The sequence below is a fragment of the Myripristis murdjan genome, chromosome 14 (genome assembly GCF_902150065.1).
Source record: "Myripristis murdjan chromosome 14, fMyrMur1.1, whole genome shotgun sequence".
NCBI classification, from domain to species: Eukaryota; Metazoa; Chordata; class Actinopteri; order Holocentriformes; family Holocentridae; genus Myripristis; species Myripristis murdjan.
Genome location: NC_043993.1, coordinates 19,346,282 through 19,365,901, shown reverse-complemented (window position 1 = coordinate 19,365,901; position 19,620 = coordinate 19,346,282). Strand labels below are relative to the sequence as shown.

Sequence of the window (19,620 nt, the reverse complement as noted above, 5' to 3'; positions counted from 1 at the left end):
AGTTCAGTCCTATGAGATATGTGAGCATTTGGTTTTTGGATTATAGGATTGAGCAGACAGATGCTTCTTCTGCAGTCCCCAATTGTAACTTGAGGAGGGGTGTTGCTGTGGCAGATTGACATTACAAATAACACACAGAACCCGAATAAATTCATGTTTTTTTATGGAACCTTGTAAAACAAAAAGCAATGCTCAAATATAAATTTGTTGCTAAACTGTGATTTTAAAATTAACCGTGAAAGTCTCCTTGTGGGTGGTTTGGCCAAGTCTTCAAGTATGTCACATGTCCACATATTACTTTTACATATTACTATCTGTAATAGTGATGCACAGAGTACTGATACCAAAAGTACCTAATTTGAGAAATTGTACAAATGTTTTTAGAAAAACTGCACTTTAGTTTGCACTGTAACATGTATTATCAGTCAGCATAACATTAACACACATGGGAATCCTTGTAAAGACTTGTTAATTTGCACAGAAGTTAGGTTTGCCACACATTTTACCAGAAATTTATTTTCCAGATGTATGACTGTTGTGAATTGCTACTGGCTTGCAAAAGCAGGGGGAAATTGCAACAGCAAAAATCTGTCCTGTGGGAAACATTTGTAGTTTCGTTTCCCTCACTTTTGCTTCATAATAGTCATCAATAACTATTTGATAGGGGTAAAGTCTGATGTTTAATGTGACTATGTTGTTTTAGTATTAAATGTGTAATGCTGGCCCTTATTTTATTATTTAGTAGCAGTAGTGTCATTTTAGAATCGAAACCATGAAACACTTACTGATACAGGTCCCAAAGTCACAGTTTTGGTGTCATGGCAACACTCCTGCCCAGTGCTTTCTTGGCAGAGCCATGCCATGTTTCCGCCCTCAGGTAGTGCTGTGTCAGGGATTTACAAGGCAGGCAGGATGCCCCATTGGCAGCCTTTGCAGTGAACTGGGCTGTAGAGCTTGCTGGCTGCTCACCTGCAGCCCCAAGCTTTTACACTAATGCACGTTAAGCCTTATGTATGTCCCTTATACAAGATGCCAGACAGGTTGTCTTTGTATGTTGTTTCTTCAAAGGCAGACCCGAATGCTTCAGATCTTTGATCATTGCCATGGTAATCATCAGCAAAATCAGTAATTGAATTTTTTTTTTTTTTTTTTTTTTTTGATGGTTGATACAAGCTACTGTTTTTGCATTGTCTGTTCTCAGCAGAAAATGCTGCCCACTGGTACCCCTTTTCCACCAGGGCTGGTTCGGAGCCGGTGCCTGACTTAGCACCAGTTTTTTGGTTTTCCACCGCCCAAGCAGGGGCCAAACTGGTGCCAAACTGGTTCCTAACTGGTGCTAGGCAAGCACCGACTCCGAGCAGGGGCTAAACAGGAGCCAGAGAAAGAACCGATGACGTGGCCCACCGCGTCATTGGTGGGCGGACTTACAGACTCAAACGGGAGCAGCGATCGCTATAAACGTAAAGCTAAACATACTCACCATTCGTTCCGACCACGAATACGACGGGTAGCCGGCAATAATTGCGTTTTTTGCCTCTGGACTGCAATGTAGGCTTGTAAACACACGAGCAGTACAGTATTTGCATCGCTATGGTGGGTGGTCCATGTTTGTTGTTGTGATTCCGAGCGAGTGTCTTGCACACCCACGTGATCACGTTTTACGATGACGTAATGACGTGGCTCTAACTTGGCTCCGCTTGGCTGTTGGCCGGTGGAAAAGCAAACCGGTTCTTTGTTGGCACCAGTTAAGCACTGGCTCTAGCACCAGCTCCGAACTAGCACCAGGTGTTTTTTGGTGGAAAAGGGGCAGAGATGAAAGAAAGTGCTCTTAGTGAGCAATGCCACTAGCTCCAGATCAATCATGTGGGACTGCTGGCGACTCATGCTCTAGAGACATTTCAGTGGACATTTCTTGCAACCCCCCACCTGCACCCCAGTTGTAGCAAAGCTTCAAATTCCGTCGAATTCTTGCTGCCATTGCTTTGAAGCCCCAAAAAGGTACTTGGGACAGCCCTAGTTTCTCCTACTCTGTCATCAAAATGTCAAGAACATTTTAGCAGAAGTGCTAAGCTCTGGTTCATAAATATATTTGTTTCTCCTGTCTCAAACATCTGTAAGATTGAAATTATCCTTCATTTAGCTTTACCCCAGTGTCTTCATCACGGATATTTGTCAAGGCTTAACATTCTGAGTTATTTAGTAATTTATACACTGTCTGTTCCTACAGCTGACAGTAATGAATACAGTGAAGTCAGAGCTTTGAGAAGGCCAGCAATGAGACTGCAGTGTTTTTGTAAAGCTGTTATAGTTTCCTTTTTGGCCAGCACTTTGAGAACCTGGCCTTGCATCAGCCCTCCACCCAGCCTGGCTCTGTAACCATCACGGTCAGTGTGCAGCTCATGTGTGTACAGGGGCTGCTGCTCTGTTTCAGGCTCAGTGACCTCACCGGCTTGGCTGTGGCGGTGGACAGCAGCTGAGTTTATGGTCAAAGCTCTCACATCAGACGCTGTTGTTGTTCAGAAAGGGCCAGGCGCAGTCCTTCTGGGTGATATGTCAGTGTTATATCAATAATAACATGAGACTAGATATCATCTGGGATTCTGGATAATGGATCTTCTAATATGTTGATATGACATAACAGTTGTCTTTCCCTGGTTTTAGAGGCTGCATTGCAGTAAAGGGATGCTTTTTTCTCAATGTATTCAACTGCTATAGCTGTTTTATTATTTGCCTCTACCTGCTTGGTCATCATATCTTCAATACTTATGATTGTTTATCAGAAATCTTGTATGTGTGTAAATATCTGACATCACCAATAATCATCTCTACAGTATCATCACAATATCGATATGAGGATATTATGATACAGTATTTGGTTTTGTCCATATTGTTCAGGCCTAACACTTATTACTGTCTATTATGTGGTAGGAGTGAATGATATGGTGAAAAAAAACCCTATTATGATTAATTTTACAGATATTGGGATAGCAGAAGTATTGGATTCTAATTTTCATTTGCACTATAAAAGCTATTAAAATGATGATGGTGTGACATTTATACCAAACAAACATTTTTTGTTACATCTGGAAAATACAATTTGTAGGCCAGGGTGTCTCTTTCGCACCATAGTATTTTATTTACAACAGTGTTTTGTCATCTTGCATTGAAATACTTGAAATAGTGCCATATTACAGTTTTGATAATAGTTCTATTAATTATTCAGCCCTATTATGGAGCTTTCGGGAATCCTCTAACATAAATGAGATACACTTGCTGCAGTTCCCCAATGTCCATTTCAGTTGTTCAACAGATGTTTTATGTCTTTTTCCCCATGTATTTCTCACTGCCACATGGTTTTCCTAGCATCTCTTGGGAACTGTTGCACTAATATGCAGGGAAATTAAAATGAACTACTAGTTCTAGAGGAGCAGCATGAATATGGCAAGAGTGTGACCCTCTCCACCACATGTCTGATTCGTTTGTCAAATGGTATCCAATTTAAATGTAATGTGGTGCAGCCTATCCCTGCAAAACTTAACACACTTCCCGTTGTCTTTTCCCACAGCTCCAAAACTTGGGGATAAATCCAGCCAACATAGGCTTCAGCACCTTGACCATGGAGTCAGATAAGTTCATCTGTATCCGTGAGAAGGTGGGTGAGCAAGCCCAGGTGGTGATCATTGACATGGCCGACCCCAACTCACCCATCCGCAGGCCCATCTCCGCTGATAGCGCCATCATGAACCCTGCCAGCAAGGTCATCGCACTTAAAGGTACGGCAAAGCTATGAGTGTTAAGACCCCATCTGTTTCACTGAGCTTAGGAGATATCATACCCTGTCGGTGAAGCACTCTTGGCAATCTAAGTAGAAGTACAATATATTGTTACAGTTTTAAACCTTAACTAATTCTTTTAAGGGACATCTGTTTATTCAGTTTTGACATTTATGTAATATAGCAATGTTATCCATTCACTGCTTAAGAATATTTTAAATTGCCATCTGTTTATGTCCACATACATCCAGCTACTTAAGTTTTCTGTTGTAAAGTAATTTTTATTGGCCAACATGTATCTGTTTCCCAAACATTGTCCTCTAATTATTCAAAGTAGCATATTTTGATCCTTTTTGTCGAGCAGCCATAATTGCTTTGACTTTTGTGTTGTTTTTGTTTCTGTCTGTTTTTGTCGTTTGTTCTGTTTTTTTTTTCTTCTTTTTTTCTTTACTGCTTTCTTATGTGTATGCAGACGGTGAGTTGAAACTTAACTATTTCATTGTGGAAGTATAAATCCTGTTTTTAAATCAGTATTGATATGCTTAGCTCAGAAATTACTTTGTTCAAGTTGATAAGCGCACAAGCCTCATTAAGCAGACACAATCACTCTAACTGCAGATGAAACTGCCATCACCTTATTTTCTGTCATAGGACTGATAACATTTTTTCAGCTCTGTATCTGGTATGATATTAACAAAGTGAGTTTATAGTCTTGCTCTAAGTGTGTTTTCTTTAAGAGTTTTAAATGTTTTAAGCTTTGAATGTCTCTTCAGAACTTTTCCAAATTTAAGATACTAAAAATACTTCCTCATAAACAGGATTTAGCTTTCACAGCCTTATAGCTTGCTGGCATTCCATTGTTTTGTTTTTTTAATTAGCTGTACAAGTGATTTAGAACGTCTTTTAGGGGTGGAATTACTGTGGGGAAAATTATAATTTCATTTTAATATATATTTTTTTATTTTACATTTTGAAATCGTTTGTCTTTCCCCATTTGTGTGCAATTGTAATTACTTAAGCCTGTCATTTCACTTCTATTTCCCAGCTGTTTCATATTTGTTAGTTCCTACTGCACTAGTTTTCTTCCAGTCACTGTCATTTACGGCTAGGGCTGAACATTACTGATTGCTCCTGCTAGCAGAAGACGTAGGCTTGTTGTGCTGATTTGTAGCCTGTGTGAAGTCTGTTAGTGGTATTTTTTTGATACATGTCGGGGGTGAAAATTAGATCAGCCAACATTTGATCTGCAGTTAAAGTTACCAACCGCTTTGATTGCCTTTGGTTAGTTGATCAAATGAAAGAGCTTTGTGTATGCATGTGTCTTGGCCTCTTCCCTCTCCACCTATTAAAACAGGATTTTAAGAACAGTGTGAGTAAATCCTTATCAAATGGCATTGCTAGGATTTAGGAAAGACCCTCTCCCCATGGTTATAATTTTATGCCCTAATTTTGTGGTTTTCAAAGGTTCATGTAGCCTTCCATTAGTTCTTCATGGGGTTTCAATGGAGGAAAGGGTTGTGCGAACACTTCAGTGATCCTGTTATTTACTCCAGCTTGTATAGCTTTTGTCATTAACTACCAACAATTAAGACTCAAGTTTTCATGTAACATCAGTTAGGTATGGGTGAATCACATGCTATTTGTATTATGGATTGTGCTTGCTCTGTGGTAATGTGAATAGTTAGAAAGTTTTGCAGGCGTGGTAGTGTGTGTTTGTTTTATCTTTTATCCTTGTGAATTTATTTGTTAAGATCAGTGTCAGAAAGCTTATAATATATCCAAATGAGACATTTTTTGCATGCTAAAAGGACAGGATGTCAAGAGTTTCTGGCTATTTTGTCTTTAGAGGAGGACACAGCTTCACACGGTGACTGAGACACAGTCAGAGGTCACAGTACAGCGTGCATGCTGAATTCCACAGAGTTGTATCTCATCACCATCAAACACATACAGAATAGAGCAGGGCCAAGCATTACAACGCTTGCACCACTGCACATTACGCCACCTGGTTAAACATTATACAGCAGTTACAGTAGCATTTGAGTCATGCACATTCTCGTAAGCCACTACAGAGCTGTAGTGTGGGAATATGGAAGGCTTGTTGTGATCATTTTGCATTGATCAGTTCCGAGATCTGTATGGTAGATACAATGATAAGCTAAGAAGTGTATAGAGAGCCCCGCATTTGCTAAAATAGTACCTATCTGCTCTTCAGTATGTATTTAGTGTGAGTATACTCCTCCCCTCTCTCCCTCCCAACTGTCAATCCCTCCCTGTTCAGTTGACCGTATGATGCTCTTCAACTGACTCTGTCATGTGACACAGTACCAAGCTTTGACTTTTTTCATGTAACTGTGTCTTTAGGATAGACAAAGTGCACACGCACCACTCCAATGGCTTAATGTGATGTAATCAAGTCAATTTTGCTTGCTCTTTGAAATTTGGCTGCTGCTGCAAATGGTACACTTGCTACACTGCTTACTCTATTCTGATCTCATGGCTTAGTAATGGCAAAATGATTTTGAACACTGTGCTAATACATTAGTCTTTGCTTGTTCTCACGTCGTCACTGACTACTTAATAATGATTAAACAGGGATCACACTGCTTCTTAATAAGGCTTTATCTCACCACATTCACCCAAACTAACATAACAAAGAATGCAGGTGAGTGAACTTTTTTCTAAACATTTAGTCAATGGTCTGTTACGCAGACAATGCTAAAGATATTTAACCTTAGTTGTAAAGAAATTGACCATGATCATTATTAGAAACATTTTCTTTGAGTCTTGAAATAAAAGCCCCTTCACTGCTTGATTTCTACCCATCCCCTCTACTGTGTTTTAGTTGTCTTTATCTAGTTTTTTCTACATTTGACTTGGATGCAGGTGTGTTTGCCCTTTGTGAGTTGTTTGTGACTTGCTTTTTCTTCTGCTCTGTGTCTCCTCATGAAGGCTACTCAGTTGATGGGTTGGGCTGAGTAGTCGGTTCAAACGACTGTACATTACACATGTTAAACATATTTCAAAAACTGAGGTCCATTTTGTGAAATGACATGTGTTTGGTCTACATTTGTTTGGCTTTAAAATGACTTATGGAAAGATATGTATGCACTCAGTCATTCAAACTCAACACAGCCCACTAGGAGACCCACCACTTACTTTGTCTCTGTTTTAACCACTGGACTAGATGTGAAGTAGTTAGTTACTGAAAAGAGCTTTACTCATTAGTCCTGGTCCATTGAATGTCTACTTAATCTTAATGCATTGTGCTTTAGGCTAATTAGAAGGTTTTTTTTTTAATCTGCTTCTCAATTCATATTGGATCAGTATAAGCTTAGGAACGAAAACCAATTTGTAACCACATACTTGATTGCTTGTGATACAATTGAAATAATGGTAACCCTTTTAACATAATTGGAAACAGTCATTCAATTGAGTTTTGCTTTTTTTTCTTTTCTATGCCAGTTATCTCACAATCTCAGTTTTCAGGGCCTCCGCCCGATATGAGGCCTAACTACAGCATGAACGGTGCCCCCTATCTGTCAGTCATGGCCCTCCTGTCTGGTGATCGCTGGTCCATGACTTACAATATTTCAAACATGACTCTTCTTTTTCAAGTGGAATTTGGTGTTTACTTTTTCCCATGTGTATGTGCCTTTGTCTTGATTCTGAATGTATGGGTGTTGGTTGACATTCAAGTCAGAAACCATAACATGTTCTTCCGTGCCCTGGCTCCTGCCCCTCTTTCCCTCCCCACAGCCGCCAAAACTCTTCAGATCTTCAACATTGAAATGAAGAGCAAGATGAAGGCGCACACCATGACGGACGACGTCACCTTCTGGAAGTGGATCTCCCTCAACACAGTGGCACTTGTGACTGACAATGCCGTCTACCACTGGAGCATGGAGGGTGATTCACAGCCTGTCAAAGTGTTTGACCGTCACTCCAGCCTGGCTGGCTGCCAGATTATCAACTACCGCACTGACGCCAAGCAGAAATGGCTCCTGCTCATTGGTATCTCAGCCCAGGTAACTGCCTACTAACGGTGTCTGGTGTTTTTCTCGAACACATTGAGCTTTATCGTGCAGAATTGTACCTGTCAAGCAAAGCCCATAGTTATTCCCTGAATTTCCCAAAGGGGATGATTAAGCATCCATCCATCCAGTAGTGAATATATGCAAAGAACTCTGTTGAAAACATATATAAACAATTTATGTGTGTTGTATTTTGCCTGTTTCAACAAAACCGTGGGGTGGCAGCCATGCAACAATTTGTGTGTGTTGTTTTTGTCTGTTTCAGCAAAACCGTGTGGTGGGAGCCATGCAGCTGTACTCTGTAGACAGGAAGGTTTCTCAGCCCATTGAGGGTCACGCTGCCAGCTTCGCCCAGTTCAAGATGGAGGGGAACACTGAGGAGTCCACTCTGTTCTGCTTCGCTGTCAGAGGCCAGGCTGGGGGGAAGGTGAGTGATGTTAATCACATAGTAGGGAAAAAGATTTTAACATATTAGACATTATTCATTTCTCTAGGAAAGCTTCCTCACTGTATTTTTTTTAAATTTATTATGTGTATTCTATCTATGACACAGTTGCACATCATTGAAGTGGGAACCCCACCAACTGGTAACCAGCCATTTCCAAAGAAGGCAGTGGATGTGTTTTTCCCTCCAGAGGCCCAGAACGATTTCCCTGTGGCCATGCAGGTATGGAGCATTGTCGCCACTTAAAGGTGTTTAATTGAACACTCAGCATCTGAAATCTGTGAAAACTACTGGCTGAAAGTTTACCAATTTCCATCCATAGAGGAAACATTCACATGTAGGCCTGTGCATGTTAAGTTTGTTGTGGGCAGAGTGTAACCTGCAGAACAGGCTTTACTGGACCTCTTTCAAAATTAAGTGCATCCCTGTAGGGTACAAAGCAGAAATTTATTATCTTGACAGGTTAAAGCAATATGTGTGTTAATTTATATATTGGCCAATATATCAATATTGAGTTTTTTAATTCAATATTGGTATCAGTATCGGCCCCCAAAATCCAGTATTGGTCAGGCTCTACAATTATTTTCTCTCTTGAACAAAGGAATGCAGTGGTTTGATCCTCCCAAGGATCAAACTAATGACCTGCCTGTCAGTCATCCTCTGTTCTAGCCTCTTCATGGCTTCTGCACTGTAACTGACCCATTGTAGGGGAGGGATCTAGTTCAGCTTTAGGGTGATCTTGTGACATAGTATGGCAGGAAAATGAAGCCTTTTTTTTTTTTGATAATTTCCTTATTTATTCCTTATTTACTTTAAGATATAACATAACATAAAACTAATTGTGAGGTAATTTTATGTGCTGTTTGTATGTGATTCTTCTTCCTCTCCCTTCAGATAAGCTCCAAGCAAGATGTGGTTTTTCTTATCACCAAATACGGCTATATACACCTATACGATTTGGAGACGGGCACCTGCATCTACATGAACCGGATCAGTGGCGAGACCATTTTTGTCACTGCCCCACACGAGGCCACCTCAGGAATCATCGGGGTCAACAGGAAGGGACAGGTACAAATGTCAGCCTCTGCCCATCTTCACTGCTTATGCAACTGGAATGAAATTGATGCCTAGCCTGTCAGTTGAGTCTCGCTCATGTCAGAGTAGAATTTATAATAAGTCTTCCATGGTAAGTCATGCATCTCATTAAGGTAGCTGTTAAGTCAGAAGCCTCAGCTGTAGCTAAACCCAGGGTGGTGCTGATTAGCAACACCCTGGGTTTAGCGCACTCTCAGGGGACAGCAGAGGAAACCAGGGTAGAATACAGCATAAGCTGACTACACCAGTTGTCCTTCTCACCTAACATCACTTATATCAAAGGCCCAGAACAGAACCACTGCTTTATTCATCCCTGATGTCCTCTCTAATCATATTTTCCAGCATAAGTTGGCAGAAGATTATGAATGTAAATGAGCACTATGTCAAACATCATGTATTGAATGGGGTAATAACAGCAACACTGCTCCTCTTGTTTGTCTGTCGTCATCAGGCAAGCTCAGCCTTTGTTCTTAGGCATTATAAATAATCCAAGGTGTAGTGTTTCTCAGAGAGAGGGGGAGGCTGGTCTCTAGCTGCCATTGTGAGGCTGTACCAGCGTGGAGAACTGGATCCAGCCAGCTGATGAATAATGTTCCAGCCAGGCCACACACCACATGAATAATTGAGTGAAAAGAGGAAAGCCGATCTGAGGCAGTGACAGATCCGCCGTGCTGGGGCATCGGAGTGTGTGCGTACACAGACACACACACTTAGGCTGAGGCAGTGATCTCAGTGATAATAGGACAGTGACTCTACTTGAATGGTTCGGTTATCAACAGCATTGGGTGGTAACATGATACTTAGTAATGCTTTACAATAATATTACTTTTCCCAGCTTCATGTGTTGTGATACATTACAATTTCAGTTCCCGTAACGTAAACCTTTTATGGTATCAGTTCCTAAAATTCTTATTGAAGCGCCCTTCAGATTTTTTAATATGATTATCATACAATATCATATCATTATATGATATCATCCTCTCACAGACTTTCTGCACTGCTTTGATTTAATACAACAAGGAGAATAACCTTTGACACTGGCTCTGTTGACAGAAGAATAACAAAGCAATTAATATAAACAATTATTGCTCCCATGAAGGACTAACTAAAGTAATATTGTATGTGAATGAATAATGAACACCATTATTATTATTTTTTTTTGCGTCACAAGCCCGGCACTAGGTGCCAATCTTACAAGATTAGCAGCATGAACATCTGAAATCCACTGCTGGCTTGGGATGTGAATTTTCCTTTCTTCCTCAGGACTAACATTTGTAGAGTCTAACAAAAAGCCTGGAAACTGAGATGAAGGTGATGCTTTTTTGCTGCCAGTTGGATTTGACAGTCAAACAGAAAAGTTAAGCTTATGTGAGAGAGGCATGTGGGTATATGATGCCTAAACTGGTCCCTGTACTTGTCAGCGAGTTTCTTTTTGGGAACCTTGGAGTTTGCAGCTTCTACTTCTATGTGTGTATCAGTGTCAGGCTCTTGGATGCTGTGTCTGCACTGAACTGCTAGACCTTACCTGACTTTGAGATGCAAGATGCAAGGATTCTTGAGAAAAGCTGCAGCACTGAGCTGCTCCACACAAACCAGAGGGAGAAACAACGGCAGAGTGAGAGGGGGGAAAAAGGCCCACTACCCATCAGCATGTGATGTGCAGTGGGAGGCACAGCCTGGTGCTCTCAATCCCCTTAGTGCCGGCCCTCTCCTCCAATCACAGCCCTCAACTCCCGTCCACGTCAGTGGCATGGGAGAGACCTGTGGTGTCTGCTCTATGGTCTCACTATGCTGTGTGGGTGTTTCTGGGCCAGTGTACCACACGATACTCCAGCTCATCTGTCACTTGAGGCTTGGTGTTCTCTTGTTGAGAGCAATTGTTCTGGCAGACTTGTGTTTTTCCCCTCTAACTCTGATCAGTGTAATTAAATGCCATTGATTGCACTTCAGCTGGTTCAAGTAACTATTTTAGTTGAGGTTATGGATAAACAGTTTTTAGTCACAGACTATATATTATTACTATTTAGTCAACAATAGAAAATTTGAAATCACAATTATTGTGTCTAATATTATCATGTTTTTTGTTATTGTCATGTTATTAAAAGATGCTGAACATGTTAAATGATTACTTGCACACATTTCAGTCATGTCACCATACTTTGTACTGAAAATGACAAATTATCAGTGCTATGAACTGTCTGCATCAATATGATAACACAACTAATGCTATTATGTCAACATATAATACACAGCACAAACATATCAGCTGAATCATGGATAATCAGCACCATGGCTGTGAGAGTTCTGAACTTGGACAGTTGACTGGTTGATACTGAATTTGGTTGATGCAATAATTATGAGTTTTAAAGCTCATTAACAAAGAACAGGTATCGAGTTCATTAACATTTGAAATGGTGTAACCGACTGTCAGATCATGGTTTTAAGTAAAACTGGTAACCCTCTAATTCCTAGCCAAATCTAGGTGACAAAGGTGTCTTCTTCCTTTATTTTATGTCAGAGCTTTTTATTTTATTTTTTAATCAGCCATTAAGCTAAAAATATTGGGCCTGGTTCAAGTCAGAATCCTGTTCCGGCCTACCTCTCTATACCCATTACTGACATCAATACCAGCCGCTCCACCTCTTTGGGTCATTGCAGTTGCTCTCTCTGTCTCACACACACACACACACACACACCAAGTACTGAATGGAAAACAGCATCTGCACTAAGGGCTCTATTTTTACCCCTTTTTTCTGCCTGTTTTTTCCCCTATCTCAGCTACCCCTGATTAGTCTGCCTGTGCTATTATAGCGGGTAAGTGACCTCGCTTTAGTGGCAGGAAGAAAGAAGTGTACTCACCCGTGTTAACAGCTGGGACACTGGGACACTGACCTGCTGGGCTTGTTTATAGCGGGGCCAACCTCCACTCTTTTTTTCCCTAGTCCCCCCTCCCCTTTCTCCATCCCGCCCTTTCGTTTGACTTGTTCTCCTTTCTCTGTTGCCAGTCGTTCACAAAAGCCATGCGTTAGACTGACTCAGTAATGATACACTTGCCATTCAGCAGCCACAACTCAGGAACAGACTGCGTGTAATAGAGTTTAATGTTAATGTGCCCACAGTGGAATTCAGCTAAGCTCCTTCACTGCCAACCTCAGGCCCAGCAAGGCAACGCAGCATGTGTTCATTTATCCCTGTGTGATGTGGACATTATTAAGCTATGTTTAAAAAAAAGTATCCATCACTTGCAGTCCAAATTGCACTCTCTGGATGACAATGATTTTCTCTGGCAGATCCTAAATTTGCTGCCTCAGGGGCAATATTCTTCACACAGGCAGTTTTAGCCATAGGGGCTTTGTGGGACATTTTGAGAGTTGGGACATTTACCTCCTTGAATTCCTGCTCCTTATCTGATAGACTGTTCATTCCTAGGAGAAGACATTTTAAAAAAAAAAAAAAATGTGGCTGGCTTGGTGACAGAAGGACAAAAGGTTGAAGGCCTCTTTACCTCACTAAGGAAAACAAACACCTCTGTGCTTCCCCCACACACTTGACTGTGTCTTTTGTTTACATGCAATGTCACAAATCGACTTACCTGTCGGAACCAGGCTTTTAGAAGCAATACATAGTGGTAACCTCATGAACAGACATAAAATGTCATCAAGTGTGAATAGTGGACCCTACACCTGACCAGTGGTTGGGGCCAATGCTGACAGGACTCTGTGCTGAAGTGAAAACTTTGTGATTCATACAAAAAAAAAGGCTTTAAAAGGACAAAACACGACAGCATGATTACAGGGTAGCATCCTGTTTGGTTTCTGCTGCACTGTACTGTAACAACCTCTCTAAGTCTCACACTTTTTTCTATCCCTGTGTCCCAGGTGCTGTCAGTATGTGTAGAGGAGGAAAACATCATCCCCTACATCACCAATGTGCTGCAGAATCCTGATCTGGCCCTGCGCATAGCTGTTCGCAACAATCTGGCTGGCGCTGAAGAGCTCTTTGCGCGCAAGTTCAATAACCTGTTTGCAGCGGGCAACTACTCTGAGGCTGCCAAGGTGGCTGCCAATGCACCAAAGGTAAACCTCTGGATAGCACTGGGTCAAGTCATGCCTTTGTTCACATGAGATTGTGCCAGTCAAAACTTTTCACAAGAGTAAATTGCGTATGTTGTGTATTCAGGGCTCACCGTAGCTAACAGAGAGGAGTTAATATTGCAACTGTGTAGCCATCAAAATGTGCCAGAAAATCAGCAATGTGTAAGCATTTTGTGTGCCTAAAAAAGGGAATTAGGGAATTGTTGATGAAGGCTGAAACCCAATTTACCTTCCAGTGAAAAATAAACTAAAACTAAAAATAGGCTGTAGTTAGCCAATAACCAATAAACTAACATTACTTTTATTATTATTGTTTAGTATCTACTTCTGTCTGGAGGCTAAATATCAACCTTGCAGCTTCTTTCTCATGTTGCTTTTTGTAATTAGCTAATGTGCAGTCAAATAGAATTGTTTGCCTTCTCTATCTTTGATTTTCTTACAGAAGTCAACACCACCAACAGTCAACAGTATTTCCATTTGCCAAATGCAGATATATATTATGTGAAATTTTGGCTCAGAGTTCACCAAAAATTAGTGCAAATGTCACCAGAAACAAATATTCATCTTCATCTCTTATGGGGTTCTTAACAGGTGTAAATGAGAGGCAAAACTTTAACAATAGAACCCTGTGACCTTGTGATTGAACCTCGAGTTTTCTTGCTTTCACCTTGATAATTTGTTGTCTTATCTGCCTTGCAATACTTCTCTAGGGTATCCTGCGTACTCCAGACACGATCCGTCGCTTCCAGAGTGTCCCAGCCCAGCCAGGCCAGACCTCCCCCCTGCTGCAGTACTTTGGCATCCTGCTGGACCAGGGCCAGCTCAACAAATTTGAGTCCCTAGAGCTGTGCAGGCCAGTCCTCCAGCAGGGACGCAAGCAGCTTCTGGAGAAGTGGCTGAAGGAGGACAAGGTATGCCAGATCTCTATCTCAATCTCCCCTCGGAGGAAGAGGCTTTCCTTGAGCCGCCTATGTGTTTACAAGACTTGTCCATTATCTCAGCTGATGTGAGATCATGTGTTATTTAAAGCATCTGTAGAGTTTCCTTCTCCAGCTCAAGTGGTTTTCTTAGAGACTTTATTTGTTCCAAGTTTCCTGAATTGTAAACTGGAGAGCTAATGATGCTGTGTTTGTGCTGTAAATTCATGTACATCTGAGTCACATCTTCATGCTGCAGGTAGTCTCATATTTCTCAGAATATCTCACACATACATATTTTTCCTGAATTTTTTCATTTTGTTTGTTTCAGTATAATTACACATGTGCATATGTGTACTATAAATTAATATATTTTCGTTTTATATGCTCTAATATGCCAATATTTTGACTATTGAATTAATTATGTCAGATTTTTCTTTGCTGTATTTTATTATCTGGTGTTGCAAAATCTAAATTCCCTAGGGAGGATCATTAAAGCTATTTATTTATAAAAGACCAGTTTCCTATTTCCTGATTTAGTTCCGAGTGCTGACGTTACTACTATTTTCCAGTTGGAGTGTTCTGAGGAACTGGGTGACCTGGTGAAGGCGGTGGACCCCACCTTGGCTCTCAGTGTTTACTTGAGAGCCAACGTCCCCAACAAGGTCATCCAGTGCTTTGCTGAGACAGGCCAGTTCCCCAAGATTGTCCTGTATGCCAAAAAGGTATGTCTCTCTCTCTAAGATGATATATGAGCTTGTTTAGATGTTTAAATACCCCAAAGGACAAACTATTTGGTCCCTACAGCCAGAGACACCCCATATGAAATAATCGCAATAACAAAGCCAGCCCTAATTTCTGGACTGTTTATGATCATTTAAAAGTGAAGGGTGTGATAACATAATACGTCTGGGTTTTTTTAAAAAGAAAGAAAGAAAGGGAAAATCAAAAGTGTTTAAATAGTAGACATATCCCTTTTGTGGTTTTTCCAGGTGGGCTACACTCCAGACTGGATCTTCCTGCTTAGGAATGTGATGCGGATCAATCCGGAGCAGGGCCTGCAGTTTGCCCAGATGCTGGTCCAGGATGAGGAGCCACTGGCTGACATCACGCAGGTCAGGGGAGGGGGGAAGATTTTCTCCTCATCTGTCATGAAGCTTGACATGATTATTTCTGCCACCTTATCATCTCCTAAGAATGGAAATAGACCCTGTGGTAGACCTTAATAACATTTATGCCTTAAACTCATGGATCCATCCACATTTAGTTCACTTAATTTAGTTTGGTTTGGGCTCACAAAATTACTGTTACCCTATAAGCTCAGGGCAGATTGGGTTTTTATGGAATGTTTTGGGGGTTTGGATCAGGTCTCACTGTAATTTTCTAAATTAAGATAAACTTTGTGGCCTATACTGTGAGCTTCACTATCTTTTCTTGTCCCATGTCTGGAATTAGTTTGCAGAATCAACCCAAATATTTATTTGCGATCAGACTATTTGATAGACATCGACATAAGACATGCCAACATCTGTGCTCCTTAACTAACCTATAGTGTAATTATGTGCACCTCTGCCCTTCTGCCTGCCATTGCAAGCTCCCTGCACTGCAGTTTGGCAGAACTGACAGAATTATGTATTACCTTTAAGCAGTTTAAGTAAGTGTTTGATTATTGGAAGAGGAAATAGCACTTAGCTTAAAATTTGTTTGTACTTAACCAACTTTAACTTTTCATTGTAACTGGGTTTTGAGCAGGTTCAAAGCGATGTGTGACCTTACATCTGTGTCATGTTAGATCTGGTAGTGGTGAATAACTCGAGTTTAACTGCATGTGTATGTAGCAGGAGTGTTAAATCTTAAAAATAAAAATTCAACAAGTTGTCGTGAAAACCTTCAGCTAATAATGTCCGTCAGGATAACAGCAGTTCCGTGTGTTTTCTCCTCCTCTTTGTATTTTAAATTCTCTCCTGTGTGTCTCCATCTGTGTCCAGATCGTGGACGTGTTCATGGAGTACAACCTGATCCAGCAGTGCACCTCCTTCCTCCTGGACGCCCTGAAAAACAACAGGCCCTCAGAGGGACCACTGCAGACTCGTCTGTTGGAGATGAACCTCATGCATGCTCCACAGGTAAACATTACTGCTTATACTTTACTGAAAGACATGCAAATAATGCATAATGGGTACATATTAGCAACATTTTATGTTTTTTTGTTTGTTTGTTTGTTTAATACTTCATGTTTTGGTTATAGGTTGCTGATGCTATTCTGGGAAACCAAATGTTCACCAACTACGATCGTGCCCACATCGCTCAGCTATGTGAGAAGGCCGGCCTCCTTCAGAGGGCGCTGGAGCACTACACTGACCTGTATGACATCAAACGTGCTGTGGTGCACACACACCTGCTCAACCCAGAGGTAGGATGCTCTAGAGAACCTTCATATTAATTAGGCAATTGTTAGTGTAGTTTAAATGTTATCTTGAGACATCTCACCCAGGTCAGAGATGCGTCTTTCTTACAGTCTCTCTGTCTGTCTTCTTTACTTTCTCACTTTGAAACCCTCATCTAGCCATTGAAGCTGATGAAAAACACATGCTGCAGTAGCCTGTAGGAGCAACCTGCTTCTGTCACATGAAAAGCTTTCACTGAAATTAAAATTTCCAGGAACTAAGAAAAACTTGATTGTTTTTAGCTTGCGTTTTTGAGGTTATCCAACGACTTTTGAAGGGGTTCCATAAGTATTGGGTTTTTAGAATTTCTCAACCCATAAGTGACTGTGTTATCCTTCAGTTGAAGTTGGAACATGAAAATCACTAAAGTTGGAGTCATAGGGTTTTCATACACCAATTAAAGGCAGGATTTGGAAGGTACCCATTAAAATATTTGGCTACATTCAGTTTGAAAGGAAGTGCTTGCTTCAGGACGTTATCTTCCCCTGGACTGGTTGGGGAATTCCCAAAAAGCACTAATGAAAAATAGCTGCCAATTGAAGTGCAATTGGGTTTAAATTATGATGCAACCCAGCAAGTTTATACTGAAATACCTGCTTCTAGCATAAAGTAATTTACAAAGTGAGCTCTTTAGACAAAGCACACACTCATTAGTTTTGATAATTGTAGATGCAGCTTAGTAGAAAAAAACAGTGTCCTAATTTGAGTAAAATTAATTCTACTCAGCACTTTGTTTACCTTTACCCCAGAGCCACAAACAGTTGATAGAGTTGCCTGCAGTTTCTATTGGGGAAAAATACAAAAAGTTTGGTTAAGTTCCTTATAAACAGATGCAGCACATGCCACTAAGGACGTCAGGTTCAAAGAGAGGTTTGTTATTATAACACTTGCATATACTGGTTGTGAGGGTGGTTTGATTATAACTTCAGTTCTTCTCTTGCTGTGGGTCAGATGGGCTCCCTTCTTGTAAATCACAAATTTTGTCACCAGGGGGCTCTCTGAAAGGAAGACACCAACGGCAGACATGTACTGTTGTGGAACTGAATACAGTCTTGTACTTGCCAGCTCCAGTAAACGTGTTTGGGTGCAGGTTCCTTACTCAAGGAACAGTTGACAACAGTTGTTTAGGGACAGGAGAGGGGCTTTTTATTTACTTCCCCTCCAGCTTTTCTCAGCTTGTTCAGGAAATTACAGTTGGCCATTCAAATTCCTCGCTCATTACTCACAGCGTACTTTTTATGATTGGAGCTAACTTTCACCATCCCTCCCTCCTCTAGTGGCTGGTGAACTTCTTCGGCTCCCTCTCAGTAGAGGACTCTCTGGAGTGCCTCAGGGCCATGCTGTCAGCCAACATCCGACAGAACCTGCAGATCTGTGTCCAGGTTGCCTCTAAGTACCACGAGCAGCTCTCCACACAGTCTCTTACAGAGCTGTTTGAGTCCTTCAAGAGTTTTGAGGGTGAGATCCCAAACTCCATATTCACACATACACTATCTCAGTCCTAACGTGAGTCCTTTCAGTCAAATACAGTAATCTAGTCAATACAAATGTTTGCTTTTCATAGACACTAATGGAATGCACGGTCAGAATCCCATACATTAATTATTAATTAAGGCAGAACGGCTAGTACAACCATTGAAATTATATCTACAATGTCTGTACAACAAGGAAATTCACTCCTTTCTGAACTCAGGAATTTGACGTCATTCAGTTCACTGATGCGCCATTTTCGTCTTGTCCCTATACTTGGTAGATGTCCTCTAACTATCAGTTAGCCAAGTAGGCCAGAACAGACGCAAGACAATCAATAGATTGTGTAGAATGGCCTGAAGTGCCTCAGGTAAGATAATGGAGCTTAACAGTTCAGTAAGCTAATTGGGACAGAGGCAAACTGCTATCAATTCAGACTATATACACACATAGAAACCTTTTAATGACTGAATGAATGAATAACATTTCACATTGAATCATGGATTCATCATTTAAATTTGTTTTATCGTACAGTTTTAAGAAATTATTACTTCACTCAAATGTACAGTGTTTTGTTTTAATTACATAAGTGCTAATTTAGCTATCATGGCTCATTTTCAGTTTAAGGGATTTGGTGTCCTTGCATCAAGGCACTCTTGGCAGTGTTGAGTAAGATCTGTGATCAAACCAGTGACTTTTTGTTTACTACAACATGATTACCAAACTGACTGAAACATCTAGTAGAAAATAGAAGTCACACTGTACCACCAGCTGCTGCAGTGCATATAGTTGGACTTATATATTGCAACCATGACTTTTGTAATTGACTATAACTGTTTGTCTCTGTGTGTCAGGACTGTTTTACTTCCTGGGCTCCATTGTGAACTTCAGTCAGGACCCCGAGGTTCACTTCAAGTACATCCAGGCTGCCTGCAAGACAGGCCAGATCAAAGAGGTGGAGAGGATCTGCAGAGAGAGCAACTGCTATGACCCAGAGCGCGTCAAGAACTTCCTCAAGGTAAGTCTGCAGGGTTAGCTGGAGTCATCTGAAAGCACAGAGTCACAAACTGAACAAGAGCCCTTTTCCTCCCCTACTTGGTCCTTTATTTTCCTTTACTGACTTTTTCTCTCCCCTTCAATCCGCTTCTCTCTGTTGCATTGTGTTTTGTGGTCGTGAATGCATTTATGTTTGGAAAACTGTTCTCTGCTAATATTGATGCAGACCTGCCAACTTGTAGACATTTTTCTCAGCAATTTGACATGGAAGCTTATGTGAGTTACCACCATAAAATATGTAAAATCATTATTATTATTATTATTATTATTATTAAATATCAAATTGAAA

General features: G+C 40.9%; 1 protein-coding gene across 3 annotated transcripts in view; it reads left to right on the top strand.

Moving 5' to 3' along the window:
• The window catches only part of cltca (clathrin, heavy chain a (Hc)), a 43,619-nt gene that overhangs the window by 10,407 nt on the left and 13,592 nt on the right, over positions 1-19,620 (top strand). The window contains exons 2-15 of one of the 3 annotated variants that reach the window (XM_030068638.1): positions 3,566-3,773; positions 4,246-4,248; positions 7,533-7,801; positions 8,073-8,234; positions 8,361-8,474; positions 9,147-9,320; positions 13,226-13,423; positions 14,152-14,352; positions 14,931-15,083; positions 15,351-15,473; positions 16,347-16,484; positions 16,607-16,771; positions 18,083-18,263; positions 19,130-19,293. In XM_030068638.1, the coding sequence (XP_029924498.1) occupies positions 3,566-3,773; positions 4,246-4,248; positions 7,533-7,801; positions 8,073-8,234; positions 8,361-8,474; positions 9,147-9,320; positions 13,226-13,423; positions 14,152-14,352; positions 14,931-15,083; positions 15,351-15,473; positions 16,347-16,484; positions 16,607-16,771; positions 18,083-18,263; positions 19,130-19,293 (2,253 nt within the window). Of the gene's footprint in view, positions 1-3,565; positions 3,774-4,245; positions 4,249-6,971; positions 7,802-8,072; positions 8,235-8,360; positions 8,475-9,146; positions 9,321-13,225; positions 13,424-14,151; positions 14,353-14,930; positions 15,084-15,350; positions 15,474-16,346; positions 16,485-16,606; positions 16,772-18,082; positions 18,264-19,129; positions 19,294-19,620 lie in introns of those variants that run through there. The other 2 variants (XM_030068640.1, XM_030068637.1) reach the window with 2 other exon arrangements.